The sequence below is a fragment of the Pinus tabuliformis genome, chromosome 2_1, assembly GCF_031772625.1.
Source record: "Pinus tabuliformis cultivar Carrire ecotype Pingquan chromosome 2_1, CPIR1, whole genome shotgun sequence".
NCBI lineage: Eukaryota > Viridiplantae > Streptophyta > Pinopsida > Pinales > Pinaceae > Pinus > Pinus tabuliformis.
In genome coordinates, this window is record NC_142299.1 from 467,551,447 (window position 1) to 467,569,597 (window position 18,151).

Sequence of the window (18,151 nt, forward strand, 5' to 3'; positions counted from 1 at the left end):
TAGGTTCGTTGTCAGACCTTGGGAACGATGGATTGATGTAAACCGGCCTGGCCACGAGACCTTTCCCGGCCGGAGCGCTGTCACGTTATTACATGGCATGTATGTATGGTGAAGCCGATATCGGGTGCATTAAATGCCCGATAGCACGCTGGTTAGCCTGGTCGCCTAAACTTAATCTTCCATTGAAAAGTATTTAATGCTTTGTACAGTAATTAAACACGTCCAAAAACCCATTAAGAAATATTTATGCTTACTTTTATTATTATTAATATGCTTCAATTAATTTATTAGATTTACTAAGAAATATTTATGCTTACTTTTATTATTATTAATATGCTTCAATTAATTTATTAGATTTACTTTTATTATTATTAACATGCTTCAATTAATTTATCACTTTTCAGTACAGATCTGACTCGATGTTTTTTTTCTTTTTATTATTATTATAAATCTTCCGCTCGACGCTTCCGAATAAAATATGCTTTCAAGTACAGGGTTGGTAAGCATATATACACTTTCAGAAGCATACTAACGCCAATTCGCCTGTGAGATTATATAGTTTCAGAAGCATAGTAACGCGAATCCACCTCTGAGATTATCCACTCTATTCATTCACCCACAGTTCAATAGCTGCCAGTTGTTAGTGGGTTGCTTTGCATCACTGCACAAGCGGGTATGGCGACGCCTAGGGATCACATTGAACACATTCGGAAGACCAAGCTTTCTGCCGATAAACCGCTCGCAGAAGATTTGCACCAAGCGGTTAGACATCTCTCTGCTGAGTTATATAGCAAGGATGTTCATTTTCTTATGGAGCTCATCCAGGTATTTCCTAGTCAATTAACCTGCTTCAAATTATCAAATAGGTTTTATCTTTTTTGGTGTGCAATACTTAAAAAATGGTGGTTTGACTGCAGAATGCAGAGGATAACAACTATGCATCTGGTGTTAAACCTTCGTTGGAATTTGTAATTACGAGCAAAGATATCTGTGAAGTGGGTGCAACTTTTACACTGTTGTTGTTCAACAATGAGATTGGATTTCAGAAACATAATATCGATTCTATATGCAGCGTTGGACGCTCCACAAAGAAGAGAAGGGAAGGAGTTTATATCGGAGAAAAAGGTATGAATTTTTACTGATACTCTAATATGACTGTAACCCTATGCATCTCTGTAACCCTAGGCATGAATTCTAGATTTTGGTTTACGTACTAATTTTATGTGTATTTACCTTGTATTTTAGAACTTAGAACTCAAGCCTGTGACTGAAACGTATATTTTTAATAATTTAATTCACTCAAAATTCAAGCTTATTATTTGGATTTTATAATTCAAGCCCGTGACGGAAAAGCGTATTTTTCATAATTAATCTCACTCAAAATTCAAACTGAATTAAATTGACTTGGCTTAAATATAAAACTTAACGGATGAAATATTCCATTACCGAGCAGGCATCCGTTGTATTTCTGGTCGCAGATGGCTAGCGTATTCAGAGACTGTAGAAACTCCACTCCCCCGTCCCAGTTCCATGGAAAACCCTGTCCATCGAAGATATAGTGCTCGTCGGGTTGCTGGATTCGAACCCTCGCTGACCGCTTGTTTCGAATTTTTGTTCTGCCATGGACCGAAATCCTTTCCATATCTGTAATAATATTTCTAATGATTAAAATTAATATATGCCAAAGTTGCGTATGGAAAATAGTTTGGAGGTCCTTAAATTAATATATGCCAAAGTTGCGTATGGAAAATAGTTTGGAGGTGCACTGAAGGAGCTTTGACGGTAACTTGGAAGGAGAGGGTAGGCGAGTGGTATGGACAGCTAAGCCCTAACATTTAATTTACTAAATTTAAATAGCCTCTTATCAATTAGAAATATCATCAAATTGCTGGGAGAGGCTCGTACAGTCACGTTATGTAAATAAAAATAATAAAAGAATACAAATAGTTATATTTTAAAATAGAAATAATTTATGGATTTATGGTATTTATGATTGGTATTTATGTGGAAAATAATTTATTTAAAAGAGAAATATTAGTATAAATTTATTATAACTCGAGTTTCATTAGAATGGAGAGGAATCAAATTACTTTTCATTTTATTAAAAAAAAAAAATTAATCTATAAAATTAATCGTAAATTTTTTTACTTAAAATATTAATTGATAATGAACTTAAAATAAACTAAACTAATTTATCTAATTTATTAAATATAACTAAACATAAAAATATTATGATTTTTCCTTGATTATAATATTATTTAATTTATTTAATTCAAGTATTTTATTATCATATTATTTTTATTTTGTAATTAAAAAAATGTATATAATCTTTATATAAAATTTACCTTGTTGTATTTGATTTCTGATAATAAAGTGATCTTAGTCCTTGCACATCATATCTCTATATCTAGAATTGAAATTGACGATAAACTCTCTTATACTTATAGGCGTTATAAAGTTAAAAGAAAAGATAGAATTTTTTCATTAAGAATAAATATTTCAAAATAGAAAGTAGAAATTAAATATATTTTGGTCATTAATAATAGAATTTTGTATTATTTGAATATTTTATTTAATTATAATTATATTTCATAAAAATAGCACATTATTTTTTAATCTGTTATATTATATTTTTTTAATTTATACAAATTTAATTATATAATCTAATATTTTAATTTTAAATTATTTTATTACTATTTATATTATAATTAAATTAATTAATAGTATTAATAATTTTAAAATAATGAAATCTGTTTAATAAAAATCGCTAATCCAAGAAGAGCAACTTAATCAAACATAAATTTGTTATAATAAAAGAAAGAATTTTCTTTCCTTCTAACAAAAATTAATCACATAGAATAGATATAACCCCTATTTGCATTTTGAAGAAACAAAATATTTGTGGCAAAATCAAACTTAATTTCAAGTTCAAGCACAATGACAAGCATGTTTGTAATCATCAAAATGATATATATGATTAATAAAATTTATTTTCAAAAATACAAATTTTATTATCATAAATATATTGTTAATTAAAATTTTAAAAAATTTTAAAAACTATATTAAAATATTAATATATATATATATATATATATATATATTTTTTTTTTTTTATTGTTTCAAAAAAAATTATATAACAATAAATGATATCATTGTTCATGTTATGTTCTATTACATTTTTTTTTCAAGAGGACTTAGATATAGTGATCATGGATAAGCTTATAGATAATGCAAAATGATAACAACTATAACTATGACAATCAATAAAGATAGAGATACAAAAAGTAAAAGGCAAATTCCAAGTGACTAAATATAATATCAAGAGTCACATGAAGTAATTTAGAGTAGATTTCGAGTGTTGGTTCCACCTGGGGTAGGAGGTTTCATATCACATTCTAGATGGCTTTCTAGGTGAGAAAATCGAGCATCCAAACTAACAAGACATGAGTGTTTGTAATGTTGCACATGCTTTATTTTATTCAAGGAAGAGATTATATCATTGTGATCTTTAAGCTTCTCCTTCAAGACATTGTGCAAGAGTGTTTTCATTTGCTAATGGAGGGTGATGTATTGAGAATGCAACAAGATGATGGAGCTTAGTGGAAAGGAGTCGCTTTCATTAAGTGGGCCCACAGGCCAATTATGGCGCAAAGTCTATTTTTGGCTCATAGCAGGAGTGATCAGAGTCTATTTTTAGAATGCTAGTCAAAAATAGAAAAGTCAAATATTATTGTTTCATAATAATATTTAGACTATAAACTTTATCTTATTCTCTTGGAGCACTTCAGTTTGAGCTACAGATGTGGCACATGTAGCTGTCAGAAGGAAATACGCTTTCTTTGTGGGTCAGTGGAGTTGTTGCATGCATGACTTCAGTTAGAACTCAAGCAGTTGAGTTTGGTGGAGTTGATTGTGGAGTTGATGGAGTGGTGTTCAGTTTGACTTGGTTAAACTAGTTGTAATTAGTCTAACTGCAAATAGACTAATGATGAGTTGTTAAACTAATTATTAACTCATAAAGCAACTAAAGAATACATCAGTTAACTCAGTTGCATGTTAGTGCATGTACAGTTCAACAGGGACAGGTGTTAGAGGATGAGATGCTATCAGTTGTGACTATAGTTGTGCATGAGGATTTGCACAAGCAATGTATTGAGTATGCTAATGAGTATTGCTTTGATTTGACCAGTAGAATAGCCTGTGCTCACGTGATTTCCAGTGTGAGTGATTCCCAGCAGGTTTATGCAATAGAGGCAGGCAAAGCAGTGGACAAGATTTGAACTTGTGACTTGTTTGAGTTTGAGCTGTTTTGTGTGTAACAGGTGGAGATAGTGCTGGATACTTGTGAGGAGTATTGACTATGTAATGTTACATGTTCTCAATCATTAATATACAGATAGTGTGGGGTTTTCAGCAATAAGCTTTCCCCGGGTTACATACTATGTTAATGTGTGCATGCTATTGATGTTTTATTGTTATTGATGTTACTAAATTGATGATCAACATAGAGGAGCTTATGTATTGTGTATGTATTCCTCAATAGTACATGATCAGGATAATCTCCATTGAATATGTTATTCAAAATTTCTATATGGTATCGGAGCTGTTGATCATCAGATCTACTATTCAGGAAGTGTTTACATTCTATTTCTTCAGGCAGAGTCTGTAATCGGGCTAGGTAGCCTTTGGATTCATCCTTCCTTTGGAAGGTGAGATATTCGGTAAACACCCATACAGTCAATCTATGTACGAGAAATATTTTGTTCTCACGAATCTTAGATCCGATGCGTTTGAGTTTGGAGCTGGTGGAATTCGAATTTGCAGCAGTGTTTTCTTGGTGTCAAAGAAGCAATGTCTTTCAATGGATTGCGATTGGAGTATTCTCTTGAGGGCAGCTCAAACTATATTGCATGGAAGGGCAGGATGGGGGCAGTATTGGATGATAACGGGCTGAAGGAGTTCATAGAGACTGATGTCCCAAAGCCCACTGATGCTACTCAAGCTGATGCTTGGCAAAAGAAGACAGCAAAGTGTCGAAGGATTCGGTTGGAGGGCGTGAAGGATCACATTGTGTCTACCCTGCATCGAAAGACTTCTCCATACTTGATGTGGAAGGCTTTAACAGATCTATTCCAAAGTAAAAGCGATCAGAGGAAGCTGGCGCTCAAAGATAAACTCAGAAACATCAAATGCGAGAAGGGTGATAGAATGCCCAAGTATCTCACGAAGTTCACTCAGTGTCAAGATGAGCTGGGAAGTGTGGGGGTTACTGTCGATGATGAGGACTTGGTGAGCTTGGCTCTCCTTGGTCTTCCTAAGAGTTGGCATTCCTATCAGGACTCTGTCAATGGTCGGGAGAAATTGCCAGGATGGGAAAGGCTGTGGTCAGACCTTATGCAGGAGGAGATCAGGCGGAGTACCACGGACGGATCTTCATCAAAGGGAGCTGATGAAGAAAATTGCGCTTTCGATGCCAAAGCAAAGAAGGGGAAGAGCAAGAAAGCTTCTCAGTCTGGTGTGAAAGGCAAGAAGCAGGACATGTCCAAGGTGAAGTGTTTTCACTGTCACTAGCACGGACACTATGCCACTAATTGTCCGCAGAAGAAGAAGAACAAGCAAGCTGCTGGATCTGCAGCAGGAGAGGCTCTAGCCTCGCAGTTTGAGCTTGATTTTTCATTGATCGCATGCTTGGTTTCAAGTGTGATGGGATCGGTGTGGTTCTTGGACAGTGGTGCGTCTTTTCACATGACAGGAGATCGAGATTTGTTTTTTCATCTGGAGGACAAAGATCTTGGAGTGCACATTGAGATGGGCGATGATGGTGGATACAATGCGACCGGTATCAGTACCATTTCCTTTGAGAGGGAGTCTGGTAAACCCTTCGTATTGAAGGAAGTGATGCATGTTCCAGGATTGAAGAAGAATCTTATCTCTGTGGCGATGTTATAAGACAAGTGGTATGATGTTGTTTTCAGCGAGGGAAAGGCTTTCCTGCGCAGCAAGCAACTAGTGAAACCTGAAAGATAGGGGTTCGAGTGAGGAAGATTTATCAGTTACATGTAGATGGATGCGCAACAATGGCATGCAAGGCAGAAGGATTAGTGAGCCGGGATGATGGCGAGTTGTGGCACAAGGGATTGGGTCACCTTCACCATGGAGCCTTGAAGATACTGTAACAGATCACTACAGGGCTTCCTAAAGGCACTCTTGCGCAGTCAGATCAGTGCAAGGGGTGTACTTTGGGAAAGTTTGTGAAAGCCACCTTTCACGAGAAGGATAGTCGCGCCACGACGATCCTTGAGAGAATTCACACAGATGTGTGTGGACCTTTTTCAGTTGCTTCGACAGCAAAACACAGGTATTATGTGATTTTTGTTGATGATTTCTCTCGTAAGTGCTGGATCTTATTCATGTAGAAGAAGAGCGAGACATATTCAAAGTTTTGTGAATTCAAAGCACTGGTCGAGAAGGAGTCGGGGAAGAAGGTGAAGGCTCTTAGGAGCGATAATGGTGGTGAATACATCTCTGACGAGTTCAAGGATTTCTGCAAGGCAGAAGGGATTCAAAGAGAGCTCATAGCTCCCCATAACACACAGCAGAACGGGATTGCTGAGCGGAAGAACAGAACGATCGTGGGTGCTGCATGGGCGATGTTGCATGATCAGGGCCTACCCCTTCACTTGTGGGCGGAAGCATGCAATACAGCAGTTTATGTGCAAAACTGTTGTCCTCACAGGATACTTGGCATGAGTACACCCGAGGAGGCTTATTTTGGTAAGAAGCCTGATCTTTTTCATTTGAGGATTTTTGGTGCTAACGTTTACATGCATGTGACAAAGGATGCCAAGAAGAAGTTGGAGCCGACCGCAGAGGTTGGGATATTTGTGGGGTACACTGATACGCCCCACAACTATCGTGTGTATTTGCCAGATAGTGGTAAAACTGTTGTGCGACGGGATATAAAATTTCAGGAGGAGAAAGCCATGAAGTGTTCGCTTGAGAGGGAGCTACACTTGTATGCAGATGAGGAGCTATTAGTTCCTAAGGATGAGCTTCAGGACGTGGATCAGCCACAGGACAAGGTTCATGGAGTGGAAGAGACCACTCATGCAGCACCAACCATCAGAGGGCGAAAGCGCTTGACAGAAGCTGAGCGACTGGCTCAAGATGCAGAGAAAGTTGTAGGACCACCTACAGCGCAACGCAGGCAGAGACAGTTACCTGATTGGTACACTGGATACATGGCTCTTATGAGCAAGTGTGTTGTGACTAAGCCATCTTCTTTCGAGGAAGCTGTGGAGGATCCCACATGGGTAGACGCCATGGTGGAAGAGTATGATTCTATTGTCAGAAACAGTGCATGGGAGATTGTTCCTAGACCGGAAGGGAAATCAGTGGTGGGTTCGAGATGGATCTACAAAGTTAAGCAGGCAGCTGACGGGAGTGTGGAGAAGTACAAGGCAAGATTTGTTGCTAGAGGTTTTTCACAGATAGAGGGGATTGATTATGAGGAGACCTTTGCACCTGTCGCAAGGTATTCTTCCATACGAATGATTCTTGCTCTCTCAGCGCAGATGGGATGGCACATTCATCAGATGGATGTGAAGACTGCGTTCCTCAACGAAGTCATTGAGGAGGAGGTGTACATTGAGCAGCTCGAAGGTTTTGAGATCTTCAGAAGCGAGTCGCATGTGTGCAGGCTCAAGAGAGCGTTGTATGGGTTGAAACAAGCACCACATGCTTGGTACACACGGATAGATAGCTATTTCACTGGACTTGGATTCTCCAAGAGCGAGGCGAATCCTAACCTATACCAGATTGTGGTGGAGAGTAAGTTTCTTATCATTGTACTGTATGTAGATGATTTGATTCTAACATGTGATGAGCTGTTGATACTTTCATGCAAGGATGATCTTGCTAAGGAGTTTGAGATGAAGGACTTGGGCCTCCTTCATTATTTCCTGGGATTAGAAATTTGGTAGCGCAGTGGTGGACTGTTTGTTTCTCAGGGTAAGTATGCTCGGGAGATACTGGAGAAGTTCAACATGCATCGCTGCAAGCCTGTTGATACTCCTCTTCCTGGAGGTTGGAGGAAGGAGGATGCCACTTCGGCAGAAGAAATGGATGCCACTGTTTATCGACAGTTGGTGGGGTCGCTTATGTATCTGGTCAATACACGACCCGATATATGCTATGCAGTTAACCAGCTTTCACAAGCTATGGTTAAGCCTACCAAGCTCTTCTGGAAGGCGGGCAAGCATGTATTGTGTTATTTGAGAGGCACATCGGGATATGGATTGTGGTACAGACAGGAGGATGAGGTGAAGCTATGTGGCTTCACGGATGCAGATTGGGCAGGGAGCCCAACGGACAAAAAGAGCACATCAGGAGGAGTCTTTAGTATCAAGTCGACAGTAGTTTCTTAGTATAGCAGGAAGCAGAGATCCGTGGCACTCAGTTCAACAGAGGCCGAGTATATGGCAGCAAGTTTGGCTGCATGCGAGGCTATATGGATGAGGAAGATTCTGGTCAGTTTGTTCGGTTCTCACTTGGATCCTACTGTGATTTACTGTGATAACCAGAGTTGCATTAAACTCTCGGCTAATCCTGTATTTCATGATAGATCTAAGCATATTGACATCAGGTACCATCATATCAGAGATTGTGTGCAACGGAGAATCATGTTACTTTCATACATTCCAACGGAGGATCAGGATGCTGATATCTTGACGAAGGCGCTCACCAGGAGCAAATTCGAATACCACCGAGGTAGGATAGGGGTTGTTGATAATCCATATCTTGTTGAGAGGGAGTGTTGAGAATGCAACAAGATGATGGAGCTTAGTGGAAAGGAGTCACCTTCACTAAGTGGGCCCGCAGGCCAATTATGGCGCAAAGTCTATTTTTGGATCACAGTAGGAGTGATCAGAGTCTATTTTTAGACTGCTAGTCAAAAATAGAAAAGTCAAATATTATTGTCTCATAATAATATTTAGACTATAAACTTTATCTTATTCTCTTGGAGCACTTCAGTTTGAGCTACAGATGTGGCACATGCAGCTGTCAGAAGGAAATACACTTTCTTTGTGGGTCAGTTGAGTTGTTGCATTCATGACTTCAGTTAGAACTCAAGCAGTTGAGTTTGGTGGAGTTGATTGTGGAGTTCATGGTGTTGTGTTCTGTTTGACTTGGTTAAACTAGTTGTAATTAGTCTCACTGCAAATAGACTAATGATGAGTTGTTAAACTAATTATTAACTCATAAAGCAACTAAAGAATACATCAGTTAACTCAGTTGCATGTCAGTGCATGTACAGTTCAACAGGGACAGGTGTTAGAGGATGAGATTGCTATCAGTTGTGACTATAGTTGTGCATGATGATTTGCACAAGCAATGTATTGAGTATGCCAATGAGTATTGCGTTGATTTTCCCAGTAGAATAGCCTGTGCTCATGTGATTTCCATTGTGAGTGATTCTCAGCAGGTTTATGCAATAGAGGCAGGCAAAGCAGTGGACAAGATTTGAACTTGTGACTTGTTTGAGTCTGAGCTGGTTTGTGTGTAACAGGTGGAGATAGTGCTGGATACTTGTGAGGAGTATTGACTATGTAATGTTACATGTTCTCAATCATTAATATACAAATAGTTTGGGGTTTTCAACAGTAATCTTTCCCCGGGTTACATACTATGTTAATGTGTGCATGCTATTGATGTTTTATTGTTATTGATGCTGCTAAATTGATGATCAACATAGAGGAGCTTATGTATTGTGTTGTATTCCGCAATAGTACATGATCAGGATAATCTCCATTGAATATGTGTTTATTATTCAAAATTTCTATATGATGGAGCTCGAGTATTAGCTATGAAGTTGGACACCTCACTCGTCAAGGGTTAAGGTGTGGGAGATGAACGGTCAAAGGAGTCCAAGAGACGTTGGAAGATGAATCCAACTGTCACAAGAATGTATTATAAATATACATCTATGTTTATAGTAAAGGAAATTAATTGGTCTATCATTCATGTCTCTTCAGATTCCATGTGTGTCTAACATTTGTCTTCCCTTGGTGTGTCTAGGATTTGGAACCCAATTGGCTACCTTAGCTTGAATTTCTGAGTCAAAGTAGTCTTGGCTATCACTAATGGTCAAGGCTTCAAGTTTATGGATTTCCTCTGGAATTTATGGAGCAGTCGTGTGGAAAATGAAATTGGCATCTTGGGCTTGGGCTTGGGTTGGTGGTCGACCTTGAGGACCCTTGTCCCAAGATCCATGGAGGTAGTGCATTTGTTTTAGGGGCATATTTTACCAAATAATTAAGGGCTAGGATAGAGTTCTTCCCCAAAACACCCAAAAAACTAAAGGAATTTAAGATGAGAAGACCAAATAAAAGTAAAATCTAGGGTGGCATGGATTGCTAGGGAAGTCTCTGATGACTTATAAAGAAATTTGGCTTTTGAAGGGGGAATAGATAAAGTATTCCAGACAAGGTCCAATAACCATTGAGAGGCAACAACAACAAAACCACTGCTCACCCTTGCTAAGCTCAGAGAATTACATGCTAGAACCCACAAAATAGAAACAAAACTAGTGAAGATGTTGTCAAAACCCAAGGAATTGGACAAATAGATAATTACCCAATGTTGACCGACCCATCATACCTGAACCTATGTAGTTGTGAAAGTTGGATGAGGGTTGATGTCTCTTGATCTTGAAATGTCTGTCCTCTTGGTCTTCATTTGCACCCCAGGTGATACCTCCACTGCTAGTCTTAGGCTTATCCCTTTGTTGTTTATTAGCGTCCAATACATGAGTTGGGAACCACGAACCCAGAATCTAAGTCTCTCAGAGTATCGGTGCATGTTGAGCCATGACCATAGGAAAAAGTCATCTCCTGTACCAGAGAGGAAACCCACAAATTTTGCCACAACCTTGTGTCTTTACTAGCAAATGTGAGCCCCTCATTGCATGTCACTCAAAGGAATTGTCCCACTTGCACAAAGGTATAACCTAGGGATACTAGAAAAAAATGGAGAGCAAGGTCTCTCATCCCATAGCACTAGAGTAGAGAGAATTTTTCATGAGATTGAAATTTGGTGATAATTATTTGCATGTGTTGCATGGGGTGGGTTGGCCATGCCATCACCTTTTAAATGCAATAAGAGGCGATGGGGTGGTGGGCTCCCCCTCCTCCAACATCTAGAATTCCAACACCTTGATCGAAGATGCATGCATTAAAAATTATATATATATATATATATGTGTGTGTGTGTGTGTGTGTGTGTGTGTGTGTGGAAGTCTTTTTACTATTTAATATTTTTTAATTAATTTATTAAATATATTAAAAATATTGTTACTTCCAAAATTTAAAGAGAAGTTGTGGGGCCATAAAGAAACTAAGATATTATAAAGAGGCTCAATTTCAAAAATCAAAATTACTTGTCTATATTCACAAGTGTTAAGAATTAATTCTCATGAGCTTCATAGTAAAACTGCCTTTGGTTTCTTACTAAAATGCCATGGGAAGAAAGAGTTTCACTAATGCTATACTAAGAGGGTTGAAGATGAAAAACACTCTCTCTTATATTGCTCAAGTTATATTCAAATCCATTCAATTTTTTTAAATCTTTCTCACACTACCAAGCTTCTTGACGTGTTAAGGCAACAAAACTATGATGGTATGAAACGCTTCTCTCATATCTCTCTTCTAACATGGAAATAACATGTTGAAGAATTTCTATTAATCTCTTACCTTTTTAAGGTCATGTAGACCATATTGGTCTTAGTGGACATTAATGATAATGATCATCATCATATATAAGATATTAGAAATAAGAAATACAAAATCAATTTTATGAGGTTCTTTTATTAATATTTTTTTAATTATTATACCAAGAGGTGATTTACAATTTAGTCTGAAAAGAAATATTGTAATCAAACATTAAATAGAAAGTTCAATAAAAAAAAGTGATAAAGATGAAGCATAATATAAATTTATTTTAAACCAATGAAATAATAAATTAATTTTATTCTATTAATCATATTTAATAAAATTTCAAACAAACATTTTATATATATATATATATCAAAATAAATTTAAATAATAATAATTCATATTTTTAATTATGATATTTCTATCCAATTTCAAATTCAAAAAATAAATAATTTTTTCATCCCACATTAAAATTAAAATATTAAATTCACCTATATAAATAAATCTGAAAAAACAGAACTTGTTTTCTATTAAATTAAAGGAAAAACTATATTAATCCAGTTACGTAGTTTTTATTATTAATAATTTACGCTTCGGTTCGTTGAAGTAAAAATTGTTTCATCATATTAGTTTAATAATGTCATTGTAAATGAACAAAACTTAAATATTTAACATAATTTATATGTGATCTAAAAAATTAAAAAGAATCTATCATTTATATAAATCACTCTTAAATTTTTAACAATCACTTATTTTTATAAATTTACGATATATAAATTTTTAAAAATAAAATAAAATTATATTTAATATTTTTAAATATATATCAATTTTTTCTTCAAGTCTAGATTTATTTTCTATTGTATTATGGAAATTTAAAATATTTATTAAAAGTTGTCAATTGGTTGGCTAATCAAAAAAACCTTTTATTTTCTATTGTATCATGGATTATTTTCTATTATATTATGGAAATTTAAAATATTTATTAAAAGTCGTCAATTGGTTGGCTAATCAATTTTTTTATTTTTTATTTTTTTATTGTATTATTATGGAAATTTAAAAGATTTATTATAAGTTGTCAATTGGTTGGATAATCAAAAAAATTTAATTAATGGTAAAAAGATTAGTTGATAATACAAGTAATGTTAGCTAAAATTTTTGCCAATCCAAGTAGTGTGATCTAAGTTTTAGATATACATCTTAACAATATCTAATAAACATTTGTTCTTATGTTGATTTATCTTTGTAAAGCTTATAGACTTTACTGAATAAAAAAAAAAAAGCAAAAAAAATATTTATTGGTCCTAGAATAGTTTGAAACCTAAAAAGAAAATATCTATTGGTCTTAGATTAGTTTGAAACCTAAAAGGCCATGATTTTCTTGTGTATATCAACCATTTGCAATTAAGGGTACTGGATCTTAAGGAGAGTGAGAATGCAGCCTACTTAATTTGCTTAGCATGAATCATAATCTCGTCCAATTGTAAAAGGACTTCTTCATGGGCTTCATTCTTGTCCTAAAGAATATACCAATACAACTCTGCTTAACATGAAGCATAACCTTGTCCAATTGTAGAAGGACTTATTCATGGGCTTCATTCTTGTCCTAAATAATTTACCAATAAAGTTGAACTATGTTCTAGTGCTTAGTGTCAGCAACCTTGGGATGGCCTATATTCCATACCCATATATCTATCTCAAAATTGACCTCCCAATCATGCATGGAAGTGCAGGGAGTCCTATTTCCCCTTTGGCAATGGAAAATTTTTCTCTGATCTAAGGGGGACTTGCTTCGAATAACTATTGGTTGCCTCACTAAAAAGTAGATAAGGGCTTTTTCTCCCTTTGTGCCCTCCCTCTTTGGCTTCATTGACCTATTGGCATGTTTAGTTAAAGCCTTATAGAGATAGACTTTCCTCTAGAAAGCACTAGATATAGACTTCAAAGAGTAGTGTTGACTAAACTAGTAACACTTAGCAAGAATGGAATTAAAAGGCTAGTTTAGAGGAACTAACTTACAAGAGATACCAAAGAGTCTTAAGGTGGAGAGGGCTAGGAAGAGTCACCCTGAGAGATGAGATCGAAGCTAGTAGGGACAAAATGGACTAGAATTGAAGAAAGAGGAAAGGAGGAGGAATGGACAAGGCCGAGTATAACATTGGGGTTGGAACAACAAAAAAATAAAAAAATCTAACAAGGTTACTACAATCACAAATCACTACAAAGGAGAAGCTTAAACCAAGATGAAAGGACTAAGATCCATGATATTCAACAAACCAATAGGTCATAATATACCCTCCTATCTAACCTAGAGACTGGGTTCATCAATCGTCCATGCACATTTTGAAGTGATGCTCCATCATAACAAAATTGTGCATAATCCTTATTAGCAATGGTCTAATGAGCCATAATAGTGATCAAGTCTGCAACCACCTTGAAGGTAAGAGGTCCTAGAGGTCGGTTTTGCTCCCAGGTTGAGCATTATGGAACATAATTGACCATCTTCCACCACCTTTCCTAAGCCTTGTAGATTCAATTCCCTTGTTTGGCCACTAAATGTCTTTAAATTATGGGATGTTAGAAAAAATGAGAGAGAAAAAAGAGACTCCACACACACAAATCACACTTCGTTATCTTTATTGATCACAATAGTTACACATATATAGGACATAAATCTCTGATTTCCACACTTCCAGATCATGACTACAACTCATACATAGGAAACAAAAACTTCTAGATTGACGCTTGGGAACTCTTAATGACAACTCATGACAATACATGGAAGCATTATTTCCAATACCCTCCCTTAATTCTTACATGGAAAAAATTGAAAACACATATTACAACAAGGATGATCTATGTCTGACTAGTCTTCATCAACACTCACATCCACTCTGGAATCTTGCAAACACCACCCTTCCACCACATCTTCGAGTTGTCACTTGACCTCCATTTAAAATGTTATTTCCTTTGACCATCGTTGATGAGCATTGCAAGATCAACAATATAGACACCTCGGCTCATCGGGGCTTCCGTGATAAGAGTCGTCAAGTAATGAACCATCCTATAGACTAACCACCATCTATCAGATGTTTCTCTTTCGGCTATTTGTGAGTTACGAGGATGGAGGTTTGGATAGTGAATGTGTTCAAAAGTTGATCAAACAACAAGACCTTACTAACACACAAGAATTGATGTTTCGGTCATTGGGGCTTCCATTTTAAGAATCACCAACCCTTTTTATAACCAATAAAAAAACACAATCACCAACACAATCTCTCACACCTTTTTTTTCTGTTTTTTTTTTTACACACAACTCTCTTTTAACATTAAAATTTCTAATCACAATTTTTTTTCCTCCTTTTTTTATTTATAGAACTCCTCCCACACACAAACCAATATTAAAATAACAGTATAAGGTTCAAAACTAAATAACGTTTTCAGATTTCAAACTAAGAAATATGGCCAATTCATGTGGCTATGGCTATTCAAACTTGTCATATTCCAGCCGCGACTATCTAATGTTCAACGATATGATGCTCCATAGCCCTGCATTAAATGACGACGATACCCATGTTTCTAAAAATCCATGATCACAACTCCTCTCTTGAGAGAGTCGGGGATGAACCTGCTCCGATAACATGATAGAAATTTGAAGAGAGCCAGAGACAATGGTTGCACACAACAAAAATCTCACATATTAAACTACACTGATCTAATCAATTATTCTCACAACTCTCACATCTTCTTGGCCTTCCCATAAGGGAATCAAGACAAAACAGGCTTTGATACCATGTTAGAAAAATTGAGAGAGTAGAGAGAGATTGCACACACACAAATCACACTTTGTTATGTTTATTGATCGCAATAGTTATACATATATAGGACATAAATCTATGATTTCCACGCTTCTAGATAATGACTACAACTCATACATAGGAGACAACAACTTCTAGATTGGCACTTGGGAACTCTCAATGACAACTCATAACAACACATGGAAGCATTACTTCTAATATAAGAGTGATGAGTGAGAAATTTACCATGACTACATTATTTTCCAATTGTTCATAAAATATTTTCTCTTCTACTTTTTAATTTTATTGTTGAAATTTAATAATACAATTTTGAATAAAAATATAATTGTAATTTTTTGTTATTTAAATTTAAATACATAAATAAATTTTGTGCTTTGAAAAACCATATAATTGTATAAATTACACTACTTAATGAATTTTAACAAATTTATGTAGAATTCCAAATAAAATTCACGAGGCAAAAAACCACAACCAAAACATAGAGGAAGAAGATTACGACAATAATTCTCCATGGTTAAATTACTTCCCATTATCATTTAAAAAAAAGTGATTTAATGCACAAATAACTCCGTCAAGCCAATGACGTCATGCGTGAGCAATCAGATACCGTTATCTAAATGCGGTATAGCAGAGTATCTAGTGTAATTAGCTTATTAATATTGACTCCGGAATAGTCGTATAGTCATGAGACGGCGGTTATGGAATAGTTTTTAGATTTTATATTTTTAACATTAATTTTATATATTTTGAATTAAATAAAATTAATTAATATTATTTAATTTTTATTTTTATTTCTTAAAAAATCAGATTTATTTTTTTAAATTAATGATCAAAGTGAAGTTAACACAATAATATTTATGAGCAAAAAGCCATTACAATAATAATCATTTTCTAGCAGTGAATTTAAATGAGAAAGATAATAGCTATTCCCAACCACCAGAAATAATCTTTATATAATTACAAATTACAATATAATACTAAAATTATTAAGTAGTTCATTTAATATATATTTAAAACTTATATACTTTAAAATTATTAATTTAAAATATTTAATTGAAATTCAGACTAAAGTATTTAATTGAATATTTTTGCATCTCACTGTAACCACCAAGATCAACAGGGTAGTGTCGATTGAAGAGTGCTCATGGAAAGTGCTGGGAATGGCGTTTACACATTGACTGTTTAAAATCTTTAGGTGGTGAGATTGTTGACTCCAGTCATTTGCTCAATCTGGAGTTGCGATGAGGAAGTCCTCGTATAGTGGGTGGTAGCCTTGGTAGCCCGCGTGAGGGCAAAACAAGAGTTCTCTGTAGAGTGATGTGTGTGATTTCCATCTCCAACTATTCATCTACACATCAGATGATTAAGCTGACTTTCAAATCTGTCATTCACAGCGGAAGTGTAAACATGATAAGTATTGGTTTTGGGTCTTTACTGAACTTCCTTTAGAGGATTAGTAACATTAGTAACAGAGGAATTACAATATGGATTTATTTTTTAATATAGATTATATGTTGGCTGTGGGGATTATCATTGTTGTATTCTCAATTCTATTAAATCTCATTATGGAAATCTCCAAAGCACACAAAATGCAAGCTCGTAGGATAACTAGATAGTATTATTTACACATCAAAGTGAATGCAATGTCAAAATGTTTTGCACATGGGGGGAGGAGTTGCCCAACAACCATGAAGAAAGTATAAAAGAAAGTATTGGTTGGAACTGTCGTCTGTGTTGAATATGTATTGGTTGGGACATGCCTTCAAAATTCAAATTATCATGCATTAATTGGATTGTTGGAGGTTAGTAAATTTGGAGAAGAATTTCAACTACCTACCTGTACTTAGGGTATAATGCAGCAAAAACCTGAAAGGATTGAATAACAACCAACGAATAATCTTGGGATTTGGTTGATGTTGCCAGAGATTTTCTTCTCTCACATTGTTGCCTCAACATGTATGAACCAACCTCAATTATCCCAGATTCAGTTCAAAAGTGGAGTGTCTTGGGATTGGTCCCAACAGATGTGTTCAAACATTTCCTCCACAGACTCCTCTGAAGAATGTTTTTGGATCATAGTGTTTGACAACCTGATAGATTTGTTAGACATTCTACAATTTTAATAATGATTCTGCATGCGGAATAAACTCAAAGAATCATTAAACCTTATTGCCCAGGGATACGAGTTACCTCCAGCCATTGGTGATGTATTGATGCAGGCCACAGTCCACAAGCTTCTCCTTCAGCACTCCAGCTTCTGTCCAAACAAAAGAACACAAAATTCTGAAGGCACTTCCGAGCTCTGCTATCTCAGCTAGATGGTGTAGAACTGAAGGGGGTTGAGATCGGAGCTTGGGGACCAAACAGATGAACATATAGCGAAGCTTCCATCAAGCTTCTAAATGCTATGTGTTAGAAAAACCACAAATCAAGGTAGAGATGAGATCAAAGTAATGGACCACTTTAGTAGCTCCCAATTATTAATTTAGTAATTGCAGTTGATTTTCTTAACTTAAGGAAACTACTGCAGTTGGTTTCCATAAGTTAAGAAAAGCTGCAACTCCATAAATCAAGGTAGCTTTTGTGTTAAATTAATGGAGCTTAACATTCTCCCACTTGGTCCAT

At 35.7% G+C, this 18,151-nt stretch overlaps 1 protein-coding gene across 1 annotated transcript in view; it reads left to right on the top strand.

Moving 5' to 3' along the window:
* The first annotated feature begins 675 nt into the window (after nucleotides 1-675).
* LOC149200947 (uncharacterized) overlaps nucleotides 676-18,151 on the top strand; it is a 54,969-nt gene continuing 37,493 nt past the window's right edge. Inside the window, exons 1-2 of the mRNA XM_089401130.1 lie at nucleotides 676-825; nucleotides 918-1,125. Of these exons, the coding sequence (XP_089257256.1) occupies nucleotides 676-825; nucleotides 918-1,125 (358 nt within the window). The remainder of the gene's footprint in view (nucleotides 826-917; nucleotides 1,126-18,151) is intronic.